At 51.5% G+C, this 20,858-nt stretch overlaps 1 protein-coding gene across 1 annotated transcript in view; it reads left to right on the top strand.

Moving 5' to 3' along the window:
* The first annotated feature begins 262 nt into the window (after positions 1-262).
* The window catches only part of NTN3 (netrin 3), an 89,640-nt gene continuing 69,044 nt past the window's right edge, over positions 263-20,858 (top strand). Inside the window, exon 1 of the mRNA XM_044433548.1 lies at positions 263-1,229. Within this exon, the coding sequence (XP_044289483.1) occupies positions 263-1,229 (967 nt within the window). The remainder of the gene's footprint in view (positions 1,230-20,858) is intronic.

Raw genomic sequence — 20,858 nt, 5'->3', positions numbered from 1 at the left:
ATTTCTTCTGCCCCGCCCTGCCCCGTCCTGCCCAAATAGCAAAAGAGGACCAGTTGCTCCTTCCGCTTTCCCACATCTTCTGCAATGGTTGCAAACCATCTACCGCTTCCTGTTCCGCTCCACGTTTCCCTCCCCAGGCCAGACATATTGTAGCAAACCAACTGCCCCCTGCCCAACTGTTTTGATTTTAATTTGTACTACCCTTGCTTTGATTTAGAGAGAAGCTGGTGGCGGCGACCTCGGAAGATCGCACAGCACAAGGATGGACCCCATGGCTGTGTTGTGGCTGCTGCTGACAGCCTGGGCGCTCGATCGGACTTGGGCGGTCAACCCCTTTGCGGTACAGCAGATCCCCCCCGACCCTTGCTACGACGAGAAAGGGGTGCCCCGCCGCTGCATTCCAGAGTTCGTCAACGCTGCATTCGGAAAGGAAGTCCAGGCCTCCAGCACATGCGGCAAGCCGGCCACCCGGCACTGCGACGCCTCCGATCCCCGCAAAGCTCACCCAGCCTCCTACCTCACCGATCTCAACACGGCCGCCAACATGACTTGCTGGCGCTCGGAGACGCTGCACCAGTCCCCACAGAATGTCACGCTCACGCTCTCCCTGGCCAAGAAGTTCGAGGTCATCTACGTGAGCCTGCAGTTCTGCTCGCCGCGCCCCGAGTCGGCCGCCGTGTTCAAGTCCATGGATTACGGCAAGACCTGGGTGCCTTATCAGTACTACTCGTCGCAGTGCCGGAAGATCTACGGCAAGCCCAACAAAGCCACCGTCACCAAGCAGAACGAGCAGGAGGCGCTGTGCACGGATGGGCACACGGACCTCTACCCGCTGACCGGCGGGCTGATCGCCTTCAGCACCCTGGATGGGCGCCCTTCCGCCCAGGACTTCGACAACAGCCCCGTCCTCCAGGACTGGGTGACGGCCACCGACATCCGGGTCATTTTCAGCCGGCCTCACTTATTCCGGGAGCTGGGGGGCCGGGACCACGAGGATGAGGATGGAGGAGCGAGCTCTTCCTCCTACTACTATGCGGTGGGGGAGTTCCAGGTGGGCGGCCGCTGCAAGTGCCACGGGCACGCCTCGCGCTGCACGAAGGACAAAGAGGGCAAGCTGGTGTGCGACTGCAAGCACAACACGGAGGGCCCGGAGTGCGACCGCTGCAAGCCGTTCCACTACGACCGCCCGTGGCAGAGGGCCACGGCCAGGGAGGCCAACGAGTGCCTAGGTAAGCGAAGCCCTGCCTTCCCCCCTTGGGCTTGTCTGCTCCCAGGGCTGGAGCCAGGGGTTGGCATCACTGGGCGCGCACCAAGGCGCATGCCTCTGCGGGGGGCCCGGGCGCAACCCCTGCCACTTCCTATTCTCCTCCTCGCTGTCCACGCTTGTTTGCCCAGCCAGAGAGAGCCGAGCTGAGCCCCCTGCTTTGGATGGCTCCTCAGATCAGGCCTAGAGGGGGAGAGGAGGGGCCGGTGGGCCGGCAGCGCTCACGGGGTCAAAGCTCAGGCACTTTTTTAGTTGCAGGAATGCCGATATCGCCCACTCCTCCCTTCAGACTTGGTCCCGCTGCCCCAAAGAGACAGACAGATGGTTCAGGGAAGGCAGGACAAGGGAACAGCAAGGGGGCAAACTGCCAGAGGGGTAACCTTGGGCAGGCTTCTGTTTGGAAACTGGATTTCTATGCAACACCCACCTACAGCTGGGAGCTAAACCGCAGAGAGAAAAGCCAGCAGAAATTAAACTCAGTTCCTGCTGAGGACTAAACTAAACCCACTTTAGTTCCTAGGAGCCTAAACTCTTCCTGAGAAAGGGGGAAGAAAGCAGTGCTCATCTCTGTACTCGAGAGCCACTGCACAGCCTTAGCGAGTGGGAGAGGCAGCTTTTAAGTGTAAGGCAAGGCGAGCTTTGTTTTGGGCCACGTTCCGGGTCTGTTCCCCCGGCCCCCAGCAGGGCTTCAGGTGAGGTTACAAATCAAGGCCAACAAATAGCGGAATCCCAGGTTTGTCACACACTAAGCAAACCAGAAATCCAACCTCAGCCCTTCACAGATCACCTATCTGAGTAGTGAAGTGACCAAGTTTGCTGATGACACTAAACTTGTGGGGGTGGTTAAAATCGAAAGGGGCAGTGAGAAGCTCCAGCGGAATTTCTCCAAGCTGGGAGAATGGGTGTCAAAGTGGCAAATGCAGTTCAATAAAAGGACATATGGAGTGTGGTGTAGCAGGTAAATGTGTGGGACTGGGACTCAGGTGATGTGAGTTATTTTTATTATTATTTATTATTTATTTTATCATTTTTTATTTTTGTATGCCATCCCATCACTTATGGCCTCAGGACGGCTCACATAAATAAATAAACATGATACAAATACAATTAAAACCCAGAAACACCCTGGCTGCACAATTAAAACCTATAGATATTAAGCGTTGCTAAAATATTGTTGAAATAAAAAGGACTTGGCCTGGCGCCGAAAAACAAATAACGACGGCGCCAGGCAGACCTCTCTGGGGAGCGCATTCCATAGTTGGGGCGCCACTGCAGAGAAGACCCTCCTCTGGGTGCTTTGCCTCCTTTAGTCTTCACTCAGTCATGGAGCCAACCAGGTGACTTTGGGCCAATCATAGACTCTCAGCCCGACCTACCTCACAGGGTTGTTGTTGTGGGGACAAGATGGGGGCAGCGGGAGAATGAGTTCTCTGTAAGAAAAAAGGTAAAATAGAAATATAATTTAAAAATTAAAATGGCACGTTGGGGCAAAAAAACCCCAAGTTCAAGTATGCGCTGATGGGCTGTGAACTAGCAGCAAAGGAGCGAGAAAGGGATCTCGTGCGTCAGTCACACTGTCACTGCTCATCGACTCGATGAGCCTGTTGCCGAGTGCACAGCGGCTGTGGAGAAGGCAGACTCCACGGCAGGCATCCTCAGGAACGGACCAGGAAGCAGAATTGCCAAGCTCTCACTTCCTAACGCAAATCTTTGGTGCAACCACATTTGGAATGTCGTGTTCAGTTCATCTTATCTGAAAAAGATACGTTTCCATTACTGAGTTGGAAAAAGAACAGAGAAGGGCAGCAAAAATGGTCAGGGGGCTGGAGCAGCTCCCCCAAGAGGAGCAGTTGCAAGAACTGGGACTGTTCAGCTTAGAAAAAAGGCGAGAAAGGGAGACATGATGGAGGTGTGAAAAACGATGCCATGATATGGAGAAAGCGAAGAGGGAGTCATCTTTCTCCCTCTCCTGTAACACTCAGACGCAGGATCATCCCATTAAGCCGATTGGTTGGATTTTAGGGCAGAGAAAAGGAAGTACTTCTTCACACAGCAAATAAACGATGGAACCCGTTGCCACGGGAAGGGCTCATGGCTGCCCGTCTGAATGGCTTTAAAAAGGGATTGGGCAGATCCATGAGGGAGGAGGCCACCTGTGGCCACTAGCCTTGCTGGCCGTGGGCGCCCTCCTTCCCCAGAGGTGGCCTGCCTGCCTGCCTGCACCGGTGGCTGAGGAGCCTGGGCAGGAGGAGGTCTGGCACCCTTCCTGCTGGAGGGATCCTCTGGGCAGCTGGCCTGCCACTGGGAGTATGGAGCCCCGGGCTGGATGGACCTTGGGTCTGACCCAGCAGGCCTTTTCTTATGTTCTTTTGATCTTCCCTGGAATCCTCACAGCAGCTGAGGGCGGGTGGGGAGACATAGATTTTCCAGCAACAATGGAGCGCTCCCTGCTGGAAAGCAAGGTGTTTTGGGAAGTCTTGGTTGTGCATGGGCAGTTTGGGCCATCGCTGTGCAATAGGGATGGAACCTGCTAGGATGGGCTTCTCAGTATTCATCAACGCTGCTGCCTGCAAGTGGGGACTCTCCTCACAGGCATGACGAGGGGGACTGTCCTTGTCACGGCAGTGGAGGCGCCATGGAGGACATCTTGCCAAAGGCCTTCCAAAGCATGGAACCAGCACTAAGTGCTTTTACCGGGTGACGTTCCTTTTGTTCAGGTGCGCTGTCTCTGCCCTTGCTGTCATAAAACCCAAATGAAACAAAGCAAAGCAAAGCAAAGCAAAAACTATGCAGCCAGAGGCCAGATATTGCAATAGTGAGAAACATGGTGAATCTTTTTGGGAAAAGCCTAGTGCGTACCTGGGCAATGGTGAGATGGCCTTTGCCAGGCCGAGTCCTCAGCTCGCTCTGTGTCATTGGCTGGATCACACATTCATGAAGAACCGGCAAGTAAATGTGCATGTGGTTAGCGGTAAGAGAATGATGAGCTGAATTTGGGTCGTGGCTGGTTTTATAGGCCTGGTCAAGAATAGGATTCATGCCTTAATAAGGGCTGGTGCCAAATAATTTGCTGCCTGAGGCAAAGGAGAAGATGGTGCTTCTCCTGTCCCGATTTTGTGTGCAGAAGCTGACCAGACTCCAGTGGCCACTCCAGCACTGGAGAACAGACAGCCTCCTCCACGTATCTCAGGGCAGCAGGGGAGCTTCTGGCCAGCTGCATGGTCTGGACGGCCCCGTCCGCCCAAGGCCTCTGGCCAACCCGTTGCCTGGAGCAACCACCTTACTCTGCCCGAGTGGCTCTTTGTCCATTGCGGCTTAGCTTCTGAGCTTGCTGGGAGCTGTCTGTGGTGCTGAACTCAACCCCCAGCGTAGCTCCACCACCATGAATGGCTTTGATCACATTTAGAGCAGAAGTTGCAATGCAGAAGAAGCCCTGCTGGGACCAGAGCTACCGCTCTCCCCTGCCGGTTGATATTCCAGAAAACAGAGACCGTGTTTAGATGGACAAAAGCCGCCCACACGGAGGGCCAAACCCAAATGTCAAAAGGCCTGCTGCAGTGCGGAATCCCAGGGAGGACTTACCTTGCCATTTCGGAAAGCAGGAAATGGTCTCCTTCTCACTTTCCTTCTTAGCTGAAAGCTCCAGAGAGATACCCTCCCGAAAGAGATCCAGGAGCTGGCTGCTTTCCTGTTTCCCTCATAATGTCCCAGAGAGAAGCAATGCCCGAGTAGTGTGGGAAAGGCAAGATGGCAGCAGCCAGCCCCACCGCAGCCCCCTATTCTCCATCTGGGATGTGCTGGGGGGGCCCAGGGGTAGGGAGAGGTAGCTAGCGGTCACTTCAGTGCTGACAGCAGGCCTTCTTGGGACGGCAGGTGCTTTTCTGCTGTTGATCATGGTCGCCATGAATATGGGCTGGAACGATGCATGTTCAGATGGAGAGTGTCTGAGCATCCCCTGCCAGCCAGCTGGGGCCATAGCGCTTATTTCCACATAAACATGCATAGTATTGCACCTACTGTATACCGTATTCTTCAGCTACAGCACATCTTTGCAGCATCTCTAGAAAAAGGAAGATGAATGGAAAGATGATGAGTTAAGGGCAAGAGAACAACTGATGAAGCAAGTGTTCATTCTTCACAGAATGAGCAAAATAATTTCAGCTCAGCAGACCAAAACCTAATGAAAAAGGAAGTCTTTGCAAGCTGATGGAAAGACCATGAGTAAAAGGGTCAGGTGACCGTCTCATAGAATCATACAATAGTAGAGTTGGAAGGGGCCATGAAGGCCATCGAGCCGAACCCCCTGCTGTTGCAGGACACCAAGTCACACCACCCCACTCAGGTGGCTGTCTAGGTTCATTTATTTATTTATTAAAACATTTCTATGCCGCCCCATTCGCCAAAGCCTCGGGGCGGCTCACAACATTAGGTTAAAATACAAGAAATAACAATATAAAATAAGTCGCCCTGGCCAGATAAAATAATCAAATAATATTAACAATTAAAATGACGCTTAAATAAAAAGGTCTTCGCCTGGCGCTGAAAAACAAATAACGACGGTACCAGGCGGACCTCTCTGGGGAGCGCATTCCATAGATTGGGCGCCACCACTGAGAAAGCCCTCCTCCGAGTACCCACCCTCCTAATTTCTTTCATGGAGGGTTCCCAGAGAAGGGCCTCTCCTGCAGATCTCAAGGGGCAGGCGGGCATATATGGATGTAAGCGCTCCTTCAGGTTCATTGTGAATGTCTCCAGTGTGGGAGAGCCCACCACCTTTCCAGGCAGCTGGTTCCACTGTCGTATTGCTCTGACCGTGAGGAAACGTCCTGAAGTCTAACCTGAATCTGGGTTGTCACAACTTGAATTGATTATCCCGTGTCCTACACTCTGGCATTAGCAAGAAGAGATCTGGACCTTCCTCTTTCTGACAGCCTTTGAGGGACTGATCTGCAATTGCTTCTCCATCTTCTGACCTCTCTGTCTGCCCCACCTCCTCTGATTTCATTGGCTGATTGAATCTGATGCCGGGCGTCGAATTGGGTTACATGCTCTGGTGTCATTCCGTGACACGGAATCCCGGGGGCAGGGCACTCGGCACAGACTAAACTCCATCGTAGGTCAGCGAGCAACTGCTGTGACATAACGCCACCCTTCCCCGACTCCACGCCCTCTACGTGTGCTGGACTACATAAGCTATCCCTTCCAGCCACGATGGGCTGTGTGGGTCAGGGCTGATGGGATTTGCGCTCGAACACGAGCAGGGGGAGGAATGCGACGGGGGAGAGCTGAGTCATACCATCCAAGCATTGTTCCGTCCAGACACCGGACACCCTCTTCATGTGCAGTCAGTAGGGCACTGGCAGTGACGTAACCCAAGACCAGAAGAGCGCAAAGGAAGGCAGACTTCAGTCCTCGTCAGGGAGGGCCTGAGGTCATGGGGGACTTCCAGCTAGCTGAGGAATGTTCCCTTAGCATCCCTAGACCCTCTGGAGGGTCAGCTCTTTGGCAGGTGGCACCCAGAAGACGAACAAGAGAAAGGGACACTGACCGAGGGCTGGGGGAGGGAGGCAGTGTCCCTTTAAGACATCCCCGACGGGTCCAGCTGCACAAAGGCGGCTTAGCGGAGCTGCCGTGTGAAAGTTTCCCCTGTCAGCTCTGTCTCCCGTTTCCCCCGTTCCTCTCACAGGCTTTGTGCGTTCTGTGAAAGAGCCCCTCCATCACACGCCTCTGAGGGGCTTAGTGGCTGAAAGCCGGATTAGCTCCCTGAGCGTTCCCCTCTGTGCCTTTCAACCGTGACATCTCGCCAGCCAGCAGGAACAGACGCAGCAATTAGTACCAATTAAAGGGAGAGGGCCCGCCTGGGAAGTCCCCCCATCCCACAGCAAGGCCAGGCAGGGCTTCGTGTGCCTGTCTGGTGGCAGGCTGCGCCAGGCTGCCCTGAGCAGCCTTCTCTGCCGGGTAGACGGAGCGCAGAAGGCCAGGCTCCGCGAGCCAGAAGTGAGCAAGGGCAGCGGGCCGGTTTATCTGTAGGATGCTGCACTGCCCAGGAAAAGGCACCACCGGCTCTCACGGCCTTTATAGCCAGGGAAAAAGCACTCCATTGCCCACTGCCACACCCAGGGGGCTAGAGGATGTTCCCACAGGCTTGCAGAAGCTCTCTGGCCAAGAGTGAGGGCTGCCCAGACTTGAGGTGTTGTGCCTTTAAAGCAGCGGAAGGCCCTCCCTCAGCCGCATCTCAGAAGCCCCCGGCCAGGAACCACCACTGCAGTCTGGCCAGGCCTGCGCCTTTAAGAAAGAGGAAGTGCAGGGTGTCCATTTGCATAATATTTACATCTGCTAATAGACTTTGGAAACAGTTCTGATTTAAATGGAAATACAAGGCATCCCCCTGTAGCAGGGAAGGCTGAGACTGGGGCTGGATGGGCGGCCTCGAGGCTCCTGGCCTGCTCTCCCTTCCTGGGGCTCCTTCTCTTCCAGGCAGACTTGGACGGGCCGCTGCTCCAACTTCAGGTAGAGGATGGTCCTTGGACAGCTCTTCGAATATTTATTGATTGGACCCGTGACCTGCCTTTTCGCCCCGAAAAATGGCTTGCAAGACAGTCAGAGGAGCAGAGGACGCCTCGCCAACCCAGTTCAGGCCTGCTGCTTGGGGAGGAAGAGGGAGGGAAAGAGAGGGGGAAACAGAGGGAAAGAGAGTGTCTGACCTCCTGGGTGGGCTGGAAGGGTGGCCAGGCCGATGTGTCCCGGGGCGCAGACTGCCACGCATCTGAGCCAGGCTTCGATCCCCTTCCGTTCTAGTGCAGACCTCTGGGAGTCCAAAGCGTGGCATTCGCTGCATCACGACACCGTGTGCTGACTGGCTGCTGCAGGCCATGACACCGGCCCTCATTGTTCACCCACTTCTGCCCCCACAGGCCCTTTGGGCTCTGGGTCTTGGCAAGGCACGCCTGTCTTGCCAGTTCTAGTCATGTCTTGGGACTGCTACCAGAGAAAGGCTGATGTTGCTTGTTTTTCCTGTACCCACGTTACCCCGTTTCATTCTGTAGTTTGGAACTCTTAGCCAGTGGGGAGAGACCGTGTTGTTTTCTTAATCTATGTGCAGCACCCAGAAAATGTAGGCACTTGATAAAAAATGATAACAGTCATTAAGGAAGGGCACCCAGGTGGGAGCTTCTTGTCAACACAGATCGCATCTCCATCCTGATTTGCTACACGCCCACTCTCTGTTGACACGCAGCTTTGGGGATCTGGGGTTACTCGGAGCAGTTTTCCTTCCAAACATGTTTTACTCACTCCCACCATGGCTGTCTGGGAGTTGTAGTCTGGTTGTCAGCACAGAGAGCCGTGGGGACGGCTGGCTTCAAATGCATCGGGGTTTGGGTGATGTTCAAGCGAGGCTTCCAAGGGAGTTAGAAGTCTGGAGAAAGCCATGCCTCCCTTCTCGGGTAGTGTAGCAAGCGCTGCTGTCAAAGAAGGAATGTCCCATTTTGCCAGAGATTGGTGGGTGGCATGAATGAATTGTGTGTGTGTTTTCCTAAAAAGAAAATGTGTGTGGTTACTAAAACAAAAACACACACACACCTCGGATCTGAAAACTTTCAGGGTTCAGTACATTTTGTGGCTTGGGCAAACATCCAAGTTGTGGGTTTGGTGTGTTTGGCACAAATGTTTGGTTGTCTGCAACTTAATTTTCTTTTATTATTATTTTTTGAGGAAAAAGAAAAAGGCGGGTTGAGTGAGTTATTCATCTGGGAGTGTTTAGGGCTGAGGAATGTTGCCAGAACAAGGATGGACTAGATGATTCTTGGAGTACCATCATGACACAAACCTGAATTACTTTACCTGACTCCCTTTAGAAAGCTTTCCATGCCTCCCATCCAAACATTCCACCTGAATATGATGCTGATGGTTTTTTTTAAGAGAAAATGTATTTCTGTTCCAAATATTCTAGCTGGCTCCAGTTATTATAAGGGAAGATTATCTTTCACTTATATTGGCCAAGGATGCCGAACATGGATGGGGATTGCCATACAAATGTGCAGAGACAGCTGTGCCACAAAGAGCTAAACGGCGCTGGTCTTCTCAAATTTAGGGGCATGAAGTAGAAGCCACTGAGAAGGAATGAGGGAAGATGGCAGCCTTAGTGGGATTGTGGGTAGCCAGCGGGGCGGGGGGAGGGGCGGTCTCCACTCTTGCTGGGTGCTCCCTAGCTATGCCTGACAACCGGCCGAAAAGGCACCATACCTGGTTCGGACCTCAAAACAAGCCACCCTGAATAACCCAACAATAAGCCATGGGTTATCAAGAGGCTTGTTTATGGACAGCAACCCAAGGTGAAAACTGCTTCAGGTTAGGGTTAGGGTTGGGATACACAGAATGCATTGCAGCAGCTTCACGTGGAGATTAAGAGAGTGTAGATGACGGAAACCAGGCTATCCCAGGCGAACCTCATTCGGAACAGGCTAAGCCTGCTCCATCTGGGCAGAGGAGCCACCAGCTCACAGAATCCCAGTCTCACCTTTGTTGATCGGCACTTCGTTAGCCCTCATCCTGTTCACTGCCCAGCTCAGGCACCGGTTTTGTGCGCCCGCAGCCTCATCTGCTGGAGATGAAAGGGAAAAGGAGAGCCGCAGGTCGTCTGTGCCCTCCGAAAGTTATGCCAGCCTGGGCTGTCCCTTCGTCCCCTTTTGCAGGAGACTCACAGCAGGCGACTGGATCTGTCACATTCTCGATGCGAGGCTGTGGGGAAGGGGACTGGGGGGGAACGGGGCATCACATGCCTGCCCCTCTGACGGTTAGTGTCTGCAGACCATGGAAAGGGAGCCCCCCATCTCCTAAAAGGCAAAAGATGGAAAAACAGACGCAGTGGCTAAAGGTACCAGAGAACAGGGGCTGTTCTCCTTGGAGCTTATGCAGAAATCCCCAGAGACAATTAGATGCTGAGATTTTCTGGGCTTCACATTGATTGAAGTTCAGTTTTTCTCCCTTAAATACAAATTAGCATATGCAACTATTGGGCAAATCTGTACCCTCTCTGTTTGCATGTTCTTTTTTTGGGCAATGCTTAAGTTGTCACCCTAGCTCCATAGTCTTCAGGCCAACAGAAGAATTAAAGCTGCCGATTCACTGTGCATCAGCTTCTGCTTGCAGATGGAACAGCAACATGACTAATTTGGAAGATATTCCTCAGGAAACAAAGAAAAAAGTGACAAAAATCCCAAGCCATAGATACAATCCTAAGCAAAATAACTCACTGACGTGACTAACACCCTAATCCTGTCTGTGTTTATTCAGTTCATCTCCTGTCATGTCACAGTGAACGATGCTCCATTCCCTCCCTCCCCGCACCCACCCACCCACCCACCACAGTATCCACTTAGGGTAGTGCATGGTACTGATGCTTTCCAAATTCACCTGACCTCAAATGTTGATGCCAAGTTTGAAACAGCAAATGTTCTGTGTTGTTTTGGATGTGATCAGAGCTCTCTGCTGTTTTATTTTTTTAAAAAAAGTTCAGATGTTGTATTCCATGTATTTATTGCAATCATTTTCTGCCTCACTCTTCAGTCAAAAATCATGTTATAGCCATTTACAGAAAGAGAACAACACTCTCTCAGACCTCAGGCTTACAGTCCTCCAAGCATTCTCCAGTTCTCCTGACCGGAAATGTTGCTCGTCAAACTGGAATTTGGAAGGAGTGGACTGTAGAAACAGTGGAAGGATCAAGGAGCAGGGTTAGGAAAACTCACTCGTATCCTAGTCACTGACAGCCACCCACCCCAGTCCCATTTTTGGGTGCAGTACTCAAAAATACACAACGTCATTTTGTGCATGCATTTCTTGACTGGTTAATTCCACTGACCAGTCAGGAGACACGTCAGGGTAGGAGGAGGAGGAGGTGTTGGCTCATGTATTCCTCCAAACCATTCCATGAATGGACGCCCCAGCACCCTCCCCCAGCCCTAGGGCAGGCAACCTGGCGCCTCCCAGATATAGTGGACGACAGCTTCCACAATCCATGGCAATTGGCCATTGGCTGAGGCTTCTGTGCACTGTAATGCAAGATCCCATGGCGCCAATCCCCAGCCTGTACGCGATCCTTTTGGCCCCAGGAGCGGAGAGCGATGCCAGCTCAGGACGCAGGACATATACGCACATGCTCACACATCTCGGTGATCCTGCTATGGATCCCTTTCCCCTCCCCTCCCCTCCCCTCCCCTCCTTTTCTGTGGCCAGCTGCAGTGGAAGCAGAGCAAACTGTTCCACAACTGCTTGTGGAAGTAGCACAGGTGAGGTGGAAATTCCTGGGTGAAGACACCCATGGCAGCCACCCAGGAATGGCTTGTAGGGACCACGTGTGTACACAGGAGCACAGGGTCCATGGTCTGTGCTGACCGTGAGTAGTGTCTGAACAAGGACCTGCAAGGCAGAGGTTCCTCTGTGTGATGCCAGCCATACAGGTCCGGAAAAGGGGGAACAGGGGGCACGATCTCGGCGCTGTGCACCTTCACCTCTCCTGTGCCCACCGACGCGGCTGGTGCTGTGCAGCCTACAGACTCTGCCTTCTCTGGAGGGAAACGTCTGAAATTTAAAGGAACTCTGGTCCAGTTAAGAGAAACTTGCAATCCAACTAGATCTTATTGATGCTGCAATATGGCAGGGATTGGTCCTGGACCCGCTTGCTCATCAGGAGCACCAATATGGTTTGCAAGGAGAAACTCCCACTTCTGTCGCACACACAGCTTTTTATCCGTCCCATTAGTTGCACCTGGTCCCTTCTTGGAACACAAACCAACTCAGAATCACAGACAGGTAGCATGTGGCCACTTCTACTGTGTCTTATGCCTGGGGATTTCAAAGTACTGACTGTAACACAAAAATACCCCCCACCCCCCAAAAATGCAATCCGTAGTGTCCTTTGGGAGATCCTTGGCTTTGGTTATGCTTTGCTTCTTGATACACTTTAAGCTCACTTTCTCCCTGCATTTTATTTGAGCAAGCCCTTTCTGTCAGCCTCTCTCTCTTTGGCCAAAAGCACTGGGCATCGCCCTCAGCTTTGTTCAGGAAGCACAACCAGTTCAGGTCAAATCCAGCTGCTTTTTTTCCTAGCTGACTTTCCTTTTAGGCCATAGGATACTGTGCAGCCACGCATCCCACCTCATGGCACCCGCATAAGAGGAGGCTTCCAGGATGGCTTGGACAAGGGAAGGAGGTCCAGGAGGGACATCTCCCCCTTGCTCCAAGCTCCGTCCACAGCGTAGAGGAGGCGGCCCGCAGCAAGCCGTGCAATCCCAGATCCAGCCGCAGGCTCCCAGGATTGTTGTCCCACTTAAGCAACTCTCCGTTTCGCTCCAGAGCTTGCCTGGGATCCAAGCTGGGCCTCGCTATACCAGTGGGAATTCAAAGCAAGCAAGCCAGGTTCAGTCTGACAAAGGAATGACGACAAGTCTCTGCGGCATGGTTAACTTAATATTGTCACGGTGGATTTCGTTGCACTTTTGAGAAAACAACTGCAGCACAAGGAGAGTAGGCAGAATTCTCTATCTGGAGAGGCAGTTAAGTGGCAGGACGACAGTGAGAACACCCCAGCACATGTGCATACGATACGCGGATCAGATAAACAAACAGGCAACTCCTACATTGCCTCAGAAAGCACCAGAAAGCCCTGACTCACTGGCTGCCAGTTCAGAAAATAGGGACTGAACTGTAAGATACCTCCCCAGACATAAAGCAAATTACCCACCCAATAATATACCTAAAAGTCTTGTAAGGACTTGCTTTCCTCCTCCACGCTTATGGCACAAAGCAGATGCCTATCAAGAAAAGCAGTTTTTCGGTGTGTTTAATGCTTTCTGTTTCCTATGGATGGGTTGTAAAATGAGGAAGTAAGAAACCAAGCTATTGTGCCCCGGATGCAGAGACCTCTGTAAGCAGGCCCCTCCCGAAACGTCAGGGCTAGCCTGAGGTGACAGTCCCGGGACGCGGCTGCGTGGGCACGGCAGCTGGGGCAGCGCCAAGGACGGGCTCGGTGGCACCTTCCCATTGCTCACTCCCCAGTGAGGGGCATTCTGACAAGAGCCCCTGGAGCCGCTCCCCTCTCTGCCTCTGCAACCTGTTTGCTCACCTGCCTCCAGCAGAAGTGCTGAAAAGGGTGCCGGTTTTGTGCAGAGATTTTTAAAAGCAAGGTTGGCTGGCCTAGACAAAAACAACCCAGAAAATAATGAAGATAAGTGAAGGAACTGAACACCCAGGCAAATTTTCCCGGTCCTGATCTAAAATTGATTGGAGGAACTATCCCCTTTAAACCAAAATTCAGGAAGTGGAAGATGGGGCATGATGGACTTGAAAATAAATTTAAAACCATAAAGGATGGAACCAGCAAAATGTGCTAGAGGGTTAAAAATTGCAGTCTTATTCAGGGTGGCTTATTAGCTCAGGAAAGAGACTCCGGTACTCACGTCTGATCTGCCTTTAGGGGCTTTGACAACTGGTCTCCCAACTTTATCTCAGTTCTGGTCAGCATCATCTAGATATTCCGTAAGGTTCCTAAACTGTGTTGACAATTCAGCAGTTCAGACTCCTGAGCTCACCAGATCAAAGAACAGCTGCCTGGCTCTCTGAAAGTTCATTAGCTCGCTCTCAGTGGCACAGCTGGTAATGTGGTGCACATACAAGCTGATAAATCTGCACAAACTGATGTGGCATCTAAGCTCGTGGACTTTAGTAACCTTAAGATTCGCAGCGCCTGAAATGCTGAATGAGAGTGGAGCTCTTGACAAGAACTTAAATACTTTGCAAATGATTAAGGGAATCTGAGCTGATAGCTTGGATCTATGGTTTTGCAAGCAAAGCTTGTTGGAAAGGCTCAGCTCCAAGTGTATATAATGGCACCATGAAGATGCATTTATTATTTGGCAGTGGCATAGTGCAAACCGAAGCCTGTCGGGGGCCAGATACCATGTCGGGCAGACTGCAGGTTTCCCGGACCTAGTTTGAACTAGAATGCCAAGATTCAGTAACCGGCTCCAGCTTGGAAAGGTGAAAGTCGGGGATGGAATTTAGGGGTGTGCTAATCCAGTTCCTCATTTGAATTTTTATAGGGTGCTGAAGACCCCTGGGACTTTCATGTCCCTGCTGGCACTTCCTTTTCAGGGGCAGCTCAGGACTGCATGGCCACCAGGATAACCATGAGACTGTCTCAGCACGACATCAGCCCAATTCATGGAAAAGGTCACACGCTTGAGCTGGTCTTTTCAACAGGGGAGGAGGGAGGTGGTCCTGATGTGAAGGCGATAACTATAACCCCATTGCCATGGCTGGATCACTCCCGGTGAGATTAAGACCACTGAGCCCTTCTTCCCTCCACAAGGTTGGAGGACCTATTAGAATCATCTGCCCTCGGAGACTGATGGATCCTGATGGATTCCAGAAAATTCTGGAGAAATACTTGGTTTATATGGCAGGCACGCCTGTCAAAGCCCAGAGAACCCTCCATTCTGGCAGAGACCAGCAGGCTCCATGATATACACCAGAGCAGAAGCGAGAGAGCTAGAGCGCCAGCAGAGGAAATCTCGCAACGAGTCTGACCAGTCACAGCTTAGAGCTCACCATCGAGCCTATGCCGTGGCGGCGAAGGTGGCAAAACCGTATTTGGCATCTTGTATCGCTTCCTAACAATGCCGTCCAGCTGAATTATGAATTATTCCAAGTGTTCTTGTACTTCTCCCGTACTTGTACTATTTATATTCTTAGTTATGTAGAGAGTCCTCTGGGGTTATTGAGATACATATAAATTTGAAAATAAATTAATTAATCAGCCTGCTTTTCGGGGAATAATGTTTATTTATTTATTTTAAATACAAGTACCAGGGGAAGAGGGGAGGAAATCTGTTGGAGCAGAGTGAGCCTTTATAATCAGGTTTTAAATTTGGGTTCTGTGAAATCTGCAAAATTTATTTATTTATTTATTGGGGTAGTTTTTTTACCCCTACTGATACCCAGGGTCTCAGGACGACTTACAGTTCAAATCCCATAAATACATAGATACCCAAATATTACAACATAAATGATCCACAAAGGAGGACGGTATTTGCCTCGTGCCAGAATGAGAGCAGAGACGGCGACAGGCCCATTCCCAAGGAAGGGAGCAGCCACCAAGAAGGCCCTTCCGCGAAATGCCGCCCCTTTTGCTTCCTTCAGGGCTGCTTTCTCAGATGGACCCCATTCCCAGATCTCAAGGTGGGGAAGGAGCATATTGGAAAAGCCGGTCCTTCAAGTAACCACATCCCAAACCGTTTAGGGCTTTGTATGTTAAAACAAGTCCTTTCAATTGGACCCGGGCTTCAACTTAATTAACAGTAGCAATAATCAATTAATTGTTAATTGAATCCTTAAATGAAATAATTAATGTTAGCAACGTTAACAATACTGCCGGCATGCTCTGTTTATTCATTCCGTTTCTATGCCGCCCAATCGCCCCAGCTCTCTGGGTGGTTTAAACAGGATTGTGCTACACCCATAAAATGTTTCTGTGGCAAACAATTTAAACATAGTTTACATATTGTGAAAACATTTAGCAGCAAGACAGTATTAAATACAGAATAGATCTGTTAAAAAAAACTTCAGACATTGTTACCCTATCAAACCATTAGGTAACCCTTAAATATCTTTAAATGCTTCGGCGCAGAAGAATATCTTATTCTGGTGCCGAAAGATGCCTGGCATGTTTGGTGCCAGGAGGGCCTCAGACAGGGATCCTTCCCTGGATGGGGCCACGACGGAGTAGCCCACCCCCTTGTCGCTGTCCTCTGAGCTTCCTTCAGGGTCTGCTCCTGGTCTTAGTGTCTGGGTAGATCGCCCTCTACCAAATAAGCAAGGAGCAGCTAGTCCATATGGCCTGGTATTGGCTGCCATGACCTGTTGTGTCTCTTGGGCAGCAATTACTCATGATCCTTTGACCTACAGGTGCCAAGGACCGAGTACTCCATAGTAGCTACAGCGACCCGTTATTACTGGCTCTGGACCTGACAAAAGACCAAGAGCCGGTTCACACGATGTGTTGGGTACATGCTGGTTCCTTTTGCCCCATGTAAAGAAATAGAACTTTAAAGCCAGTGTATGCACAGCTCATACGGAACTGCATAGGAAGCTTTCAGGCACCAGACATCACTATCGTCATCATCAGGATTATTACATCGCATGGATACCCACCTTTCTTCCTCTTACAAAGAACCCAAGGAAGCTTATAAAGCTCTCTTCCTCTTTCTTTCATCCTGACAACAACCCGGTGAGGTAGGGCAGCCGAGAGGCAGTGAGGAACCCCAGATCACCCCGTGCTTTGCCACTAAGGGGGTCTGGAACCCAGACCTCCAACCCCGCATTCCAATCGCCACCCCATTGTTTATTCTTAAACGTGATTCTCCAGAGTCTAGGGCAAAGTGTGTGTGTGTGGCGGGGGGGGTGGCGGCGGGGGGGGAGCGTTCCCCCTGCCGCATTCTGCCCAAGGGCTCCAGCTCCGCGCTCTGCCTTCTTCCCCATCACCGTGGTGCCCCTCTGAAGAACTGCTGCCAGCTTGGTTCTTGCACAATCCAAGCAGCAGGCCAAGGTAAACACAGCGCTGTGCTCCAGAGCGATTCCATCAATCAGGCAGGCGGGGCGGGTGAGAGGCGAGGCGGTGGCATCTGCAAGACCTGGATTCCCCTCCAAAATGGCGGAAGTGCCACCCGGCCCCGCAGGCACCGCAGCCAGTCCCTCTTCCAGGGGAGGCGCGAGGTGCAGCTCCAGCCTGTTGTGGGTTTGGCACCGCGTCCGCTCTAGGATTCCACGGAGCCTGTTCCATCGCCTAATTGTTCCCAGGCAGTTCCCAGGCCGGGCGCTCAGCTCCCTTGGGGAGAGGGCACAGGTTAAGGCTCCACGGGAGAATTCCAGTGGCTTCTTGGAAAGGGAACAATGGTTGCAGCATTATGTAATTGGCCCATTATTTACAAATTAATTGAACCTGAGATTGGTTAATTGGTCATGTGCTTCTTGGGAGGGGGAGGAAAAGACTGGTTGTGCTTGCATGAGGAAGGAAGTCAGCTCCTATATAATTAGCCCCAAACTATGCAATTAAATTCCTATTAATACCCTCAAACAGCAGGGACCATTCAGGCCTTTAATTAGTGATTAACATGAGACAGGGAGAGATTGAGCTGTTACAAAAATGAGCTGGTGGTTACAGTAACAAGTTTTTAGCTGCTCTTCCTCCCTTCAACTTGGGAGGGAAAGCAAAGAATATGCAAACGATCTGCTTTGGGTGGAAGCAGATCAAGTGCTGTCATGTTGGGGAAGGGACCGGAGCAGCCCTTGCAGCTCGGCTGCCTTTGCTGAGCAGCGTCTCCTTTCTCCAAGGTGCACTTGCCTGGGAAGCTCCCTCTCGGGGCTGGCGGCCTGGAAAAAGCTTCTGCTCGCCAAGGCAGGTGGCTGAACTAGGGACCGTTCAGCTGGGCTGCCAGGAGAAGGCTGGCTGGCTGTGCCAGTGTCTCTTCTCAGGCCTTCCAGTGGCTCATCTTAGTCATGGTGGTTAGGTTGGACTAGGGCTGCAGCCACCTCTGCTTGGTTTTGGTGTCATTTCTGGGAAGAGGGAGGGGAATTCCATTTCCCCTGCTAACTGATGAGGCCAGCGTGAGTTTTTCTTCTGCTTCTGGTCTCAGGAGGACTCTCCATCTTCTCTGTGTTCCCTTTCTCCATGCTATGGGTAACTGATGGTAAGTGTTGAGTCTATACAGCCTGCCCAGGAAGCCAACAGGCCCAACGCAGGCTGCCCCCCCCCCCCGACACACACCAAGGCTGTATCCTGCCAGGGGTCAGAAGTGCCCCATGCCTGGCCTCCGTGCCCTTCCCCTCTCCGTGCGACCAGTGGACCACTTTTGACCTCGCTGTCACAGCGCCCTCAGCATCTTCCACCCACAGCATCTTGTTCCTTTGCCTCCTCGGGGGAACGACGCTTTCTTCCTGCAACACTGTCGTGTCTGCAAACAAGGATGAATTAAGCCCATACACAGAGCTTAGGTAATGCTCTGGAATGGCTCCTTTCCACTGCAGGACACAGAGCAGCCAAGACGGAAAATGCCTCCTGCACAGGTCACATGTCACAGCTGCCAGTGCAAACCAGGGCAGGGAGCCTTTTAGCTGGCTCAAAATGCTTGAGCTGTCCCAGCAGAGAAAGTAGGTTTAGTTACTCGTTTAGGGCACACATGTAATTAATACACCTAATTTAACATACTAATGAATACACTTAATTTAATTTACTTATTTAACAAACGTTGTTCCTGCAATAGTCCGGTCAGTACAGTCCGATTCAGCAGTCCGGAATGGTGACTGTGGGTGTCTTGGAAGGGCTGTCAAAGGACGGTCGTCTCTCTTAAAGTCAGCTAGGTCCCCTAGCCAATTGCCCTCGCTGGGCAACTTGCATAAAGAAATGGCTGGGTGTCTGGCATGGCTGCGAAGCCGCGGTGGCCTTGGCTTCGCTGTCGGCATGTGGCTGAGTAGCGCCTTCTCCCAGAGGGGGGTAAGGCAACCGGGAATTGGTAGGCAAGGCAAATTCTCTGATGCGAGTGTTTGGTCATACTTTCTGCGGCAAATGTATCTTCTTCCATTTGCAATTTCAGGGGAAGCTGATCAAGGGCACTGAGTCAGCGTACCTTTCGCTTGTCCAAACATTGGCCGCCCTCTTGGAAAAACAATTCTTAACAAAATGCACGGCTGTCCCTTGGTCACAAAGAGAAGTAAACCACTCTGAACGGACTGGCCCACTTGCTAGAGAAAGCCATGTTTCTCTTCCATGCGATCCTTTGAATCATATTAATGATGGTGACCATGATACTGGGAATTATATTGCTAACATTTTCATGGATGTATTATCTTGCAGTTGGAACATATTTCTCAGAGTCATCTGCACTTCCAAACTCACATCTAGAACAAAAGAGAATGTATACTAAAGGTGCTTCCATGAAACTGACAGGCTCTCTGTGTTGGCAGGCTGTATGATCTCTCTTCTGTCTCCTGACCCCAGTTTGCGAAAGCTCAGCTTGTGCGCAAGATGCCCACTGGCCCATAATATGCCCCACAGCAGGCACATAAGGAAAGTTGCAGCTCATTGCCAGAGTAGGGGCCCCTGCTTCCGGGTGATGAGGGCTCTCCGGGGTAGAAGACGGCAAGGCGCATAAATCATGGACGCGTCTGTTGGAAGGCATCCTCGGGGTGAAGGTCCGCATGGGCCAAGTCCAGGCTGAAGGCAAAGATCCCCAAGAAAGGAGAATTCCCAAGGTCTGACGTTTCCGACGCATAGCTAAGTGTCCGGAAGCAATCTGCCACATTAGGCTGAGTCTGCCTCATGACACTCTTGCATTTGCATTTAAATGGCAGCCATGCTTTCAAGTTTTGGATCAATGCATAGCCTATGCCAAGGCTATGCAAGTGTATGTTCTCATTTTGGCAATGTGTAAGTGTCCACCTTAACTATATCTGATCCCTACCATTAATTGCCATGTGTTAGTGAGAGAGAGAGAGAGAGAGAGAGATTTAGTAGCTTAGCAAGTCAGCATGAAGAAAAGAATGGGGTTCTAGCTCCCTCTGGTTGCTTCAAAGTCAACTATGATTTTTGAAGTTCCACCACTTCTTCTGCTAGAACATATTACTGCTAAGAGGAGCAGGGCCTTCTTCATAGTGACCCCGACTCACTAGAATGATGCCCCAGGATGGCCTAGCTATGGATAGGCAACTTGAAAGCCTCTGTTCTCCTTGTTTAGCATTCTTCATCCTTAAACCAGAGTTGGACTGGTGGGTCCTTCAGATAGAAGATGCCCTCAAATACAGGACTGTCCTTTGGCTCCCCTTCAAATAGAAGGCTGCTCTCTGCAGAGTGAGAAGCACGGCCACCCTCCTCCTGATTCTGCCTACCCCTCTTCTTATGGTGATGGTGGTCTGGGCAGAGTTTTACTGCCTATTTGATTTGTGCCCAGGTGCATTCTAGGAATTGGTGGTGGTCCAGTAATACTTGTTCTGCAATTTGGATGGAGCAGGGATGCTTGGAGAAGGGTGGGGGAGCATTCGCCTGGTCCTCGTGGAACTGTGGGCACTTCCAGAGCTTTCCCCGTGAGCTTTGCAGCCTTCGGATCTTCTGGGGGTTTGCGCCCAGCCCCACTTTCTTCTGCCATGAGGGAAGGAGGGGAGGAAACACGAGGTAGAGCTGCGCTGCCTGCAAGGACGGGGTGGGAGGTCGTTAGCGGAAAGGAAGCTCCATGCCTCTGATAAATGGGCCAGCCGGTTAAATCTTGGCCTGACACATTAGTCGGCTTCACAGCAAGCCTGGGAAACTCTCGCCCCGGCCTGGACATGACCGGGGAAGAGAGGACGGGGTTGGGTGAAGTAAGGGCAAAAAAGGATGGTGGGCTATCATGGAAGGGCATCCCATAATCTTGCTGCAATTGTGCTCAACAGGAGCCAGTGGTGCGTTCCCTCTCTTTGTTAAAAAGAATTTGCACGTGTATTTTATTTATTTATTTAGGGGACTTCTATGCCGCCCCATTCGCTGAAGCCTCGGGGCGGCTCACAA

Source organism: Varanus komodoensis, unplaced genomic scaffold, assembly GCF_004798865.1.
Source record: "Varanus komodoensis strain SLA01 unplaced genomic scaffold, ASM479886v1 scaffold26, whole genome shotgun sequence".
Lineage (NCBI taxonomy): Eukaryota > Metazoa > Chordata > Lepidosauria > Squamata > Varanidae > Varanus > Varanus komodoensis.
Note: the sequence above shows the minus strand (reverse complement) of the source record. Positions and strands in the feature narration are given on the sequence as shown.